This window comes from Candoia aspera, chromosome 1 (genome assembly GCF_035149785.1).
Source record: "Candoia aspera isolate rCanAsp1 chromosome 1, rCanAsp1.hap2, whole genome shotgun sequence".
Classification (NCBI taxonomy): Eukaryota; Metazoa; Chordata; class Lepidosauria; order Squamata; family Boidae; genus Candoia; species Candoia aspera.
This window is the reverse complement of record NC_086153.1, coordinates 286,175,417-286,186,588: the sequence shown is the minus strand read 5'-3', so window position 1 is coordinate 286,186,588 and position 11,172 is coordinate 286,175,417. Positions and strand designations below refer to the sequence as shown.

The 11,172-nt window shown below is 40.1% G+C and overlaps 1 protein-coding gene across 1 annotated transcript in view; it reads right to left on the bottom strand.

Annotated features, from left to right (window-relative positions):
• Positions 1–3,937: 3,937 nt before the first annotated feature.
• The window catches only part of DPH6 (diphthamine biosynthesis 6), a 232,972-nt gene continuing 225,737 nt past the window's right edge, over positions 3,938–11,172 (bottom strand). The window contains exon 15 of the mRNA XM_063290002.1: positions 3,938–4,710. Within this exon, the coding sequence (XP_063146072.1) occupies positions 4,592–4,710 (119 nt within the window). The 3' untranslated portion in view covers positions 3,938–4,591. The remainder of the gene's footprint in view (positions 4,711–11,172) is intronic.

Genomic DNA, 11,172 nt, shown 5'->3' with positions numbered 1-11,172 from the left:
ACAACCCCCTTCCCAAACATGTTCTGCCTCTGACTGGGCTGTTAAGCTGGCTGATTCCTGGCCAGTGATTCAACAGGCTTTGGCTGACGCCCAGGCTGCTTACAAGTTTCAAGCCGATAAGCATCGTTCCTTGCAACACAACTTCAAGATTGGGGATCAGGTGTATCTATCTACCAAATTTATCAAGTCACCACAACCCTCTAAAAAACTTGCTCCCAAGTTCATTGGTCCTTCCCCTATTGTTGGTCTTATCAATCCAGTTACTGTTAAATTGGACCTGCCTCACAATTTGAAACGCTTGCACCCTGTTTTCCATTGCAGCTTGCTCAAGCCTGTCCACCACTCCTCCCGCTGGCATCCCCAACCTCCTGCTCCTGCTCCGATCATGATTGACGGCCAACAGCACTTTGAGGTCAAGGAGGTTGTTGATTCTTGCAAGCTTCGAGGCACCCTCCAGTATTTGGTCTGATGGAAACACTTTCCTCATCCTGAATGGGTTTCTGCTCGCCACGTTAATGCTCCTGATTTAGTTTGCCATTTCCACTTGGCTTACCCTTTGAAGCCTGCTGCTTAGTGTTTTCTTTCTTTTGGGGGGCAGTATGTCATGTTCACTGTTTCAATGTACACTGTACATCGTAACGTTTCACATGCCATGGCGGTGACACACGTTTCTGTTTGGGAGGGAGCTGCTGTGAAACCTTGTACCAAGCTCTGTATCTGTGTTCATTACAATGGAATGTCTTTGGGTTATGTTCTCTGTTCAAGGACTTCTCCCACAGACCATCAGAAGCTGTTAGGAGCACCTGGGATTGTGAACTTGAGAAGATTCTACGGGGGGAGGGATCTCATTTGCACCAAGGGTTTTTAGTTTGCATTTGGCGCGCTTTTATCATTCTCAGCTTTCCTTGTGATCCTGCATACTATTCTTTAATAAATCAGATATCTCTGAACTCCTGCTCATGAGTCTGATAGTGTTTTAGAATAGGCATTCATTACAATAGGCTTGTAGTCTAACACGTCTGTTATCTTCTTGGACTATTGCATTGACTGTTTATTACTTCTGAACCAGTAGAACATACTAGTGTACAATAAAAATTCTTAGAAGAGACTGAAACTTAAATAGTAGACAACACCTACAGGTTTGCAAAGAACCCCATTTTTGCCATATCCAAATTTATCTACGTACTGCATACATACATATGGTACATCCATACATATAATAGCAGCCCAATATTGTAACACTGACTGACACCCTTACATGTAAAATCACTCATATTAATTATTTGGATGTCATGGCTTGAGAAAGTTGGAAGCAGCTTGATAAATGTCACATTCTACTTTAGTGGTATGTTCCAGTAGTCTTAAATGAAGAGGGGATTCTACCTACATCTCCATTTCCACCATCCCTGAGAAATCTCTTCTGCTTAGCTGTCTATCAGAAAAACTGATTCTAGCTCTGGAAGGAGGATTGCCCTAACTAACTGGCCTTATTGGCTTGAGGGCTCCAGAAAGATGACACCGTATGCAAACCTTAGTCTCCTCTAGGCCTTTACTGGATTAAAATGTTTCTCTCACATGCCCGTACTTGTTTGTGTAGCCTGAGGATGTGGGCAAACTTCATGTTGATTGGAGCCCACTGTTACCCCTACAAGGAAGACCAGATGAAGAAATACACTCCCTGGAACACTGACTACTACTTTTATTTAGACTGGCTATAGTAGTCCTGTTCAGACTATGAGATGGCCAGGCAGAATGACTAATCAAATTCTTTACTGAATTAACTATTTACAATAGCAAAAGTTCTTGCAATAGATTAGACTGTATAAACAATCAAGGCCACCCAGATGGCAAGGGACACTCAGACAACACTGCAGGGTCAGACCGTGGCAAGACAGCAAGGCAGAACTTGGCCAATCCTCTGATTGAAGCTGCAAGACTGGAAGGAGCTAGAGTGCATGGCAGAGGAGAGTCTGGACACTCAGATTTGCGCCCTGGCACACAGGCTGGATCAGGCTGGTAAATGGAGGCTAGACAAGACTGGGCTGAGGTATCTAGGCAAGGCTTGGTTCTGGAGACAAGACTGGACTGGGCTGGAGGGTCTAGGCAAGGCTCAGATCTGGAGACAAGGTCAGACTAGACTGGAGCATACCAGCAAGGCTCAGCTCTGGAGGCAAGACTGGACTGGACTGGAGCATCTAGGCAAGGCTCGGATCTGAAGACAAAGCTGGACTGGACTGGAGCGTCTAAGCAAGGCTTGAATCTGGAGACAAGGCTGGGCTGGGCTGGACTGAAGCGTCTAGGCAAGGCTGAGATCTGGAGGAACACCTGGATAATGCTGAAATGATGCGGTGAGGCTTGGAGCTGGATGCAAGGCTGTGCTGAGCAGGGAAGGCAAGGAGAGGCTTGACTGGAGCAACTGGTACAGGAAGCAAGTCCATGATGGCAGAAGGCGCTGGCTCTGGTTCCATGCTGGCTACAGGCAAGGCTTCTGATGCTGGTAAGGACTCTTCCACAGGTGCTCTGAGCTCGAAGGATCAGTTGTCTCTGGCAGCTTGCTCCTGGTGTGCCTGCCTTTTTATTCTCCTTCTCGCACCATTTTCCTTTAGCAGCCAATCGGGCTTCTTTCTCTTTTGTGCGCTTCTCTGCTCTCCTCTCTCAAGCACTGATTGGAGGTTTCAAATCTCCCTCTGGAGTTTGTCCAATCAGCGACTGCAATTTCTCCCGCTCTGCTGAGTCACTTCTCAGTCTTGATTCTTCAAGTCCTTCCTGTAAAGCTCGATCCAGGTGTGCTCCCAGATTCAAGCCTTGCCTGGACTCTCCAGTCCAGTTCAGCCTTGCTTCCAGATCTCAGCTTTGCCTAGACTCTCCAGTCTAGCCCAGCTTAGCCTCCAGAGCCAATCCTTGCCTAGAGGTTCCAGTCCAGTCTCGCCTAGCCTCCATGTGTCAGCCCAGTCCTATCTGTGTGCCAGTTCAGGGAACCTTGCCTCCAGCTTCTGCCTTGCCATGCACTCTAGCTTCACCAGGTCTGACAGCTTCGATCAGAGAGTTACCTGAATTCTGCCTTGCTGTTCTGCCACAGTCAGATCTTACAGCCTTGTCTGTTCATCATTGGTGGTCTTGATTGGAATTGCTTTGCTTTATTTATTCACGAGGACTCAACTGTTGTAAATAGTTGTTTTAAATAAAGAGTTTGTCTGGCCGCCTCATAGTCTGAACAGGACACCCAGCCGGCTTCCATGGCTAAGGCGGGACTAGAACTCATAGTCTCCTGGTTTCTAGCCTGGTGCCTTAAACACTAGACCAAACTGGCTCTCCAGATTAAAAAAAAAAAATCAAAAAATTCAAAAGCATCAATATGCTTTCTATCCTGCTTTTTCAAAGTCCAACTTTTGCTTCCATAGAGTGTGACAGAGAAAACCACTGTTTGCATGATTCCAGTCTTTGTAGGTATAGCTATATCATGGCATCTGAATAACTTTCCAAAAGTCTTCATTGTTGCCTTACTAAATACTACTCTGTAGTGTATTTATTTACTGCTGGTCCATTTACTGTTGATAGTCAATCCTAAAAAACAGAAACTATCTACCACTTCAGTATCATCATTCCCAATTCTAAGGCTGGTTGCTGTACCTGCTGTTGTCATTTGTCTGATCTTCTTTTTATTAATTCATTAATAACTAAGGCTATCTTGTCCCTATTTTAAGCAGCCTCCAAACTTCTCCTTCAACAAATGATTCTAACTAATGGTTTAATCTGCTTTGAAAAGGGACATATTTTCTTTTTACAAAGAGACATGTGGTAGGAAAGGCCAAACTCTTTATACATGTCTAAGCCACATCATATTAAAACAGGTTTTGGTAGGAGCCAAGCTGTATTTATTTGCAAAGCTCTTCCAGACAGAAGTGTAACCCAAGTATGCATGAGGAAAGGGTACCTATAGAACAGAAAGTTTAATAAAGCATACTTTGAAGCCCAGTTCCAAAAATTACAAAATAAGTCTTTAATTTGGCAAACATTTGCAGAAGTTAATTAAAAAACAAGAGAGACGGTCTCTTTGAAACAAATACATAGAATCCTGCCCAGGATAATTCACTGTAAGTGCCAAAAGATAATGATGGCTTAAGCCACAATTCACTTATATTTGATTCATTAAATGGAAGGTGAACTTCATTTTAAGAAAACACTTTGCATATATTTCATGGAATTACTAAACGAATATAATTTTCAGCTACGTATTGGAAACATGTTGAGCTTTTGCCCCTAAATTACTGCAATATATAAGGAAATAAGACACTTCCAAAAACTTCATCTGATGAGTGAAAACCACATTAAAGCAATGAAGCACAATTCTGATTTTAATATGAAAAATACAAGAATTCTAGAGGATTTTGGAATTATGGACATTATTTCTGAATTCTCTGTCAGAAGACAGGTAGGAAAAAGAATTAATAGTTGACAAATATTCCAGGTTTAAATGTGCTTATTAATATTGGATAATACATAGCGTGCTTAGTAATAACTTCATCAATAACTCTGTTATTGATATTTTCTTGTTCATGATGGAATATACGCTGAAATAATAGATCCTTCGCTACTGGCTGAGCCAAGATGCTATGTGAATAATTTTGTTTCCTGGCAAATCCACTACAGGTACCATAATTAAAACTGGTGCTTTTTTGCCCATTTGTTCTTCAAGGCATCCTTGGAGTCCTGTAATATAAAGAAAGAGATGTGATGATACTTCGCTATTCATTCAAGCTTTCAACATATCACTATTATAAAAAATTAACATATTATAAAGGAACAAAATTTCCTGACAGAAATGAAAAATAACCTGATTAAAATTCAGCCAATGGTTATGCCGTAACTGTGGAACAAGAATATACTGTTAAAATACAGAAGCTGGGATGCTTGATTTTAAGTTGTGTTTCCTACTCAATACATTAACCCCCACAACAGAATTTCAATTAACTAAGACTGCAGCTTTATCCATGAATACAACCCATCCAATTCAGTGAGACCTGGTTCTGATTAGACCGGCATAAGTCCAGAAAGCATGTAAGTAAACTCATGTAATAAATGGTGACAAGATAGTTGTTTATGAAAATAAGCTTAGTAGTTCAGGATCTAGGAGGCTGGCTCATGCTGTTGGGTCTACCTCTGGGTCTTGAGCTGTTCCTAGATATTCCCAATTGTGGGGTTATTTGCTGCCTCTGAATGTAAATGGTTGGGGAACAATAGTCAGGTAGGCCAGTGTTTCTCAGCCTCAGCAACTTTAAGATGTGTGGATTTTAGCTCCCAGAATTCCCCAGCCAGCTGAAGTCCACACATCTTAAAGTTGCTGAGGCTGAGAAACACTGAGGTAGGCTATTGTCCTCTGCTCTTGCTTCTGCCCTCTGACAGGCAGAATGCAAAGAAAGAAAATGATAATCAAAATTTTTGTTTTTCTGCAGATGTTTCAGATTGTAATCTGAAGACATGGAAGTTTGTAATGTCATATATGATTTGTTCGCCTTAGAACTTGATTATTAAGTTGATTTCTATGGAAATGCCCTGATCAGTGTTTAGAGAATGGGATATACTTTTCAATAATTTCAGTAAAATAAAATAAACTGCAGCTAGAACTCAGTTCAGTTGTCATTAATGCATAAATAAACGATTATGTACCATCAAGTCAGTGTTGACTCCTAGCGACCACATAGATTTTCTCTATTGATGATGTGTCCCTAACTAGTCTTTCAAGTCTTCCAAGAGAGCACCCATCGCCACTGAAACTGAGTCCATCCACCTTGCTGCACTTCATTATCCTCTTCTTCTCTTTACTTCCAAACCTCTTCTATAATTACAATCAGGCTTGCAAGATTCTGTTATTATAGCCTATCTCAATAAAGTATAGTTCTTCTCTTCCTGTGGAGATATTATTCTTTATTTATCTATTTATTTAAATGTATTAGCTGCCCAACTCCAGTAGCCTTTGAGTGTTGAGTTGCTTTTCTGGTCTGGTCTACGTATGTAGATATCAATCTTGCAAGCCTTTACCTACTCTCCTTATACCCTGGCTAAGTTGCTTATGAATACTGTTATGCTTCTCAGGACTTAAATAATGTTTCAGCCCCTTTTGCCTAGGTAAAGGTTCTTGCATATTTCTGTCAAGGTCATTTCCCTGACTCTCTATAATAGGTCCCGCAAGTGACATTGTCCTTACACAGAGACCCTTTGCCAATTCCTCTTCAGTGGTTCTGAGTCATATTGGACCATGCCTCTCTACAGCAGCCTGAGACTCCCTAATTCCAACTTTTTTTTTTCTTACTAGCTGTTATCCTTCTTTCTCTTTCTCTCCAAATCTTTTCTACAACTCCCTCCTGCCAGCTTCTTAGTCTACTTCAACTTTCCCCCTCTATGTGACTGTCTCTCATCTGATTCTCTTCTGATCTAATTTGATCACCTAGAAGTGAGTTTTGCATGTTTTCAAGGTCATATGACAGGATGGAAGACAGTGTTTCCCTTGTCCATTCTGTTACAGAGACAAAGTGGAATCTTGTGGACACTGTAGGTTTTTTTTGGGGGGGAGGCATTATTTTGTTGTTTCTATTTATTAGCTTAATATTAATTCATATGAAGCAGCAACAAAAGCTTCTCTCTGATAATATGGGCACTAAATATATATATATATATATATATACACATACATACATACACACACATACATACATATATACATATAGATAGATAGATAGATAGATAGATAGATAGATAGATAGATGTATTTAGATATATTTAGATATATTTATATTAAGTTAATGATATAGGGAGGGTGCCTAATTGATGAAGCCAATACAGCAATATCCATAATCAAGAGGAAGTTATTAGAGAATTCTGGAGAACCTTGTGATTTGCAAAACTTGGAATCATTTGAAGAAGAAGAAAAAAAAGGCCGAGAACCTTCTTCGTCTTCCTCAAACATCCCAATGAATAGCAAAGTAGCTTTAAACTATGTAACTATTTATTATGTTTGCATTCTGCTGAGATACTGTATTGTTTAGGTAGTCCTCATTTAGCGACCAACATTGGGACCAGCAACTCAGTTGTTAAGTGAAGTGGTCACCAAGTGAAACCGTGACTGTGCTTACAATCTTACTTCAGCTTTCCTTTGCTTTACAGACCTTTGAAGGTCATAAACGCAAGGACTGGTCACAGAGTTACTTTTCATCACTGTCATAACTGCTAATGATCACTGTACAAGGCAGTTCCTAAATGAGGACTACCTGTATATCCATGGTGCATTAGTTTTGTATTTTTAGAGCAAATCCTATCATCACCTAGTCAGAAGCCTCACTGAGTTCAATAAGGCTTTTTCTCAAATAAGAACTATTGTATATGCAGGAGTGGATGACTTTTGTAGTCAAGAGGATGCAGCAGGTGGAGCAGTGACTCAGTGTGGATAGGGCTATATCATTCATGTCCTACATTTGGGAATTTTCTTTGTTAGCTTGTTTGAACTAGGTTAATATATATTTATTATTTACACTATGGTATTTATTTTATTTTCTTAGGTTTATATCTTGCTTTTCATTCAGGAGCTCAAGGCAGTATACAGAGTGCTCCCTCCTCACATATTTCTCCATCACAACTATCCTGTGAGGAAGGTTAGGCTGAGAAAAAGAATAGTCCAAAGTCACCTACTGAATGTCTTTGGCTGATGATGGATTTGGTCTTCCCAGGGCCAGTCAACAGCATAATCACTACAGCACACTAGTTTTCTATGTGTTTCCCCCATCTCAAAGGCAGAGGGGCTTCCAGGGACACAGTAACAGAACCTGAAGTGGCAAAAATGGGACTTGGGGGGCAGAGATTGACTACTTCGGGCTACATGTCACTCTCAGAGTGCTTATAAGACCAGTGTCTTATAAGACTGTAAATTTAAGCAGCCTTAAGTTAAAAAGAAGAGACAACATTCAAACATTTTCCTCTCCTGTTTTCCACAATGCTATCAAGAAAGGTCTACTTTGAAGTAAGTACCACTGGATTCAAAAGGCAAAAAGATTATTTTCTCCCATTATTATAGGTTGTGAACAATTTGTGCAGAATCCTCACACTGATTTTGTCTTTGTAAAAAATAGGGCAGTCAGATCATTGCCCAATGTCTTCCCATGCAGATGTCACAATGCTAGAAAGCTGTTAACAGATGGAAATGGTTGATGGCAGAGGTGAATATTGACAAAGCTAGACCCAAGATCAATATTCACCACAGAGGTCAAAAGGACTTCATGTTCCATGTTCAAAGCAACTACTCATTTTATGTATTCCATCAATATTCTCATTAACTAAGCGGTATTGCAACAATGAGGTAACTGGAAATGTACCTGCACTTACAATTCTTATATATTTGTCAAATGATTATGAGGCAGAAAGGCCACATTTAGCAAAAATTGCCTTCACTTCAGTGAAATCCCTTGTACTTTCACTATATATTTTCACTGGATCTTGGCCATAACTGTTACTGGATGGGAGCTATTCACTAACATGTGTTATACACATCAAATTTTCTAAAGGACTGCTATTTTCCTCAAATTATTTAAGAAGGTTTCTTAAACATATAATGAAGCAAATAACAAAATCACAGGATAAAAATGATAACACATCTTATTTTCAAAGAGAACAGCTATCAAAGAGAATGAACCATTCAACGTGACATTTTGTGGTAGGCAATGTAGCTTTTAAATTTTAAACTTTGCAATTGTCTATTAAATCACAAAAGGAGCTGCACTGAGTGTTCCATACTTGAAAGGAAAATCAATGAACGTATTTGACTTGATCAGATTGTTAGCCAGAGTGTGCACAAATTTATATAAAACCTATACATACTTTAGGAATAAGACTCTTATTTCCCAGACAGAGCAGAGCAATAACAACAATAACAGCAATAATAACATTTTTATTCCGCCTTTTAAAATATATATTTGGTCAGCTCAGGTGGCAAACATACCTAATGCTCCTGCCTGAGGACTAGTTGCAACTATACCCTTAGCTGAGGAAGAAGATATTTAATTGTTGCAGTGAGAAAGCACGACTGTTGATAGAATATGTGGCTTTTTTCCCCACATGGTATCACTATGCTCCTTTCTCTGATACATCCTCTGCACTTAAATCAAATATACTGTAGTATCATTTAGCACGTGTCTTTAAATCCCAAAGCTAATAAAGCTTCATTGCTGCATGTGCTTTAAAGGGAAGCTTCACAGTGGATCAAGTTCCTAACAGTCAACTAAGAGTCCCAGTCCCAAAAGAGGTGCCCCTGGTGCGCTGAGCACTTAACCCTTCGACCAGTACCAACACGACTGTTCACATATTATTGATGTTTCTAAATCCCTGGCAGATTGCAGACAGGTCTTGTCTCCCTTGAAGCCCAAGCACATGGCCTCTAATGGGATGGATTAAAGGGGAAAAAAACCCACAACCACGCACACATTCAGCCTTTGCCACAAGAAAGTAAAGCCACAGAAACAAGAGAAGGTGATTGAACTGGACTGAACACTGCTAAATACACGATTAGCCCCTTGTTATGGATCATTTCCATTGATCTATATCTGGTTTTGCAGTACAGTTTAATTAAAGCTGTCTGGAACAAGCCTGTTCCCTAAATGATCAGCTATGCAGTGAAAACGTGAAACCTGAGGAAGGCTTGGGGCCCTTTAAAGAAAAAAACAAAACAAAGCACCTAATTGACTTAGTGGTTAATAACAATAGCAGGAAGGAGAGTATATTCTGGAAAATTAACTATTCTTTTGCAGTATATCAGGACAATGAAACCAGATCTCTCTCTCTGGAAGTTGAATTGTTTAAGGAAGCCAAAAGATTTGTCTCTACATTAACTGTTTCAGAGTAAAAAGGTTTTAACAGTGCAATCCTCTAAATGTCCATTTGTATTCAAACTTACTTTCAGATCTGAGGGAGTTTGCAGTGCAAAAGCAGCTCAGCTCCATGGCACGGACCAAGACTCTGCCTATATTTGTGGAAGCAAGTTTATTTCGCACTCCTTTCCTTTATTTCAATCACTCACACCATATTCCACACTATTTTTAAGGGGTCCCTTAACTGTTAAGAGATTTTCAGAAGGCTGCTGAGAGAAGCAGGACACAGGAAAATTCTGCTCTGTGAACATGAACCATTTCATTCACATCAGGGAAGCTGGGATCTACATCTAAGTCTGCACTTCATGACTACACATTAGAGTATAAGAGAAGCAGATGAAATTGACTTCATAGCTGCTCCACCTGAACTGTAATAAGAATACTAGCATATTATATATTGCCTTCTGATTTCATTACTGTATTTTCATTTTACCTGAATATACCTTAAGAGGATTTGCATTTTAAAAAATGGGATATAAATGAAGAAATAATGATTGTTAGTAATAAAATAGGCTGATACTAAGTAAAATGTTTTAGAGGTGATTCTTTCAGATACCAACGTATCATTATACTATGATGCTCAAGCAGTCATAGAAATGGTGCCTCAAAGGAGTGGAACTGACCAGCTTTGAGCCATACAGCCACTGCATACCGAAGGCACTGTAAATGGAAAAAGAGAGAGCAGGCCTTCTGGAATTCTTTCCAATCTGTTTACCAGCACTGACCACAGGACACATCTGTGTGTGTAGCTTTTTCCCAGGGATTAATCAGGCAGTGTGGGTGAGTGATTATGCATTGCTGTGATGCTCAGGTTCCAGACTAATAAAGTTTCAGGAGACTTTTATATAAAGCCACCTGCAAGCTCCTTCAACAGTGAAGAAACCTGCTGGTTTACTGGTTCGCAGAAAGGTAGAAAAAGAAAAAAAATGAAGACTCCATCCTAATGTATGCTAGGGATATATTGGCAGCATGTCAGGAAAATAGTTCAGTGCCTGGAACTGTTATAGGCTACCTCTTTCTTGTTAATAGACCTTGCTAAAGAGACTATGAGAATTGTGCTTGGCAAAGGTTACTTTCAGTCTGAGGCAGAGGTCAAGAGTTTGACAGCTGCCTCTATGTGTGAAGGGGTATAACCAGAGTGGGTGCATCTGTGCTACACAAGTGTTCATGCTTCTGCTCTCCCCTTGTGTTATATCTATGGGTTTGGGTGTGTGGGTGCATTGGGAAGCAGAAGGTGAGCTGTATACTCTCCAGGAGGAAG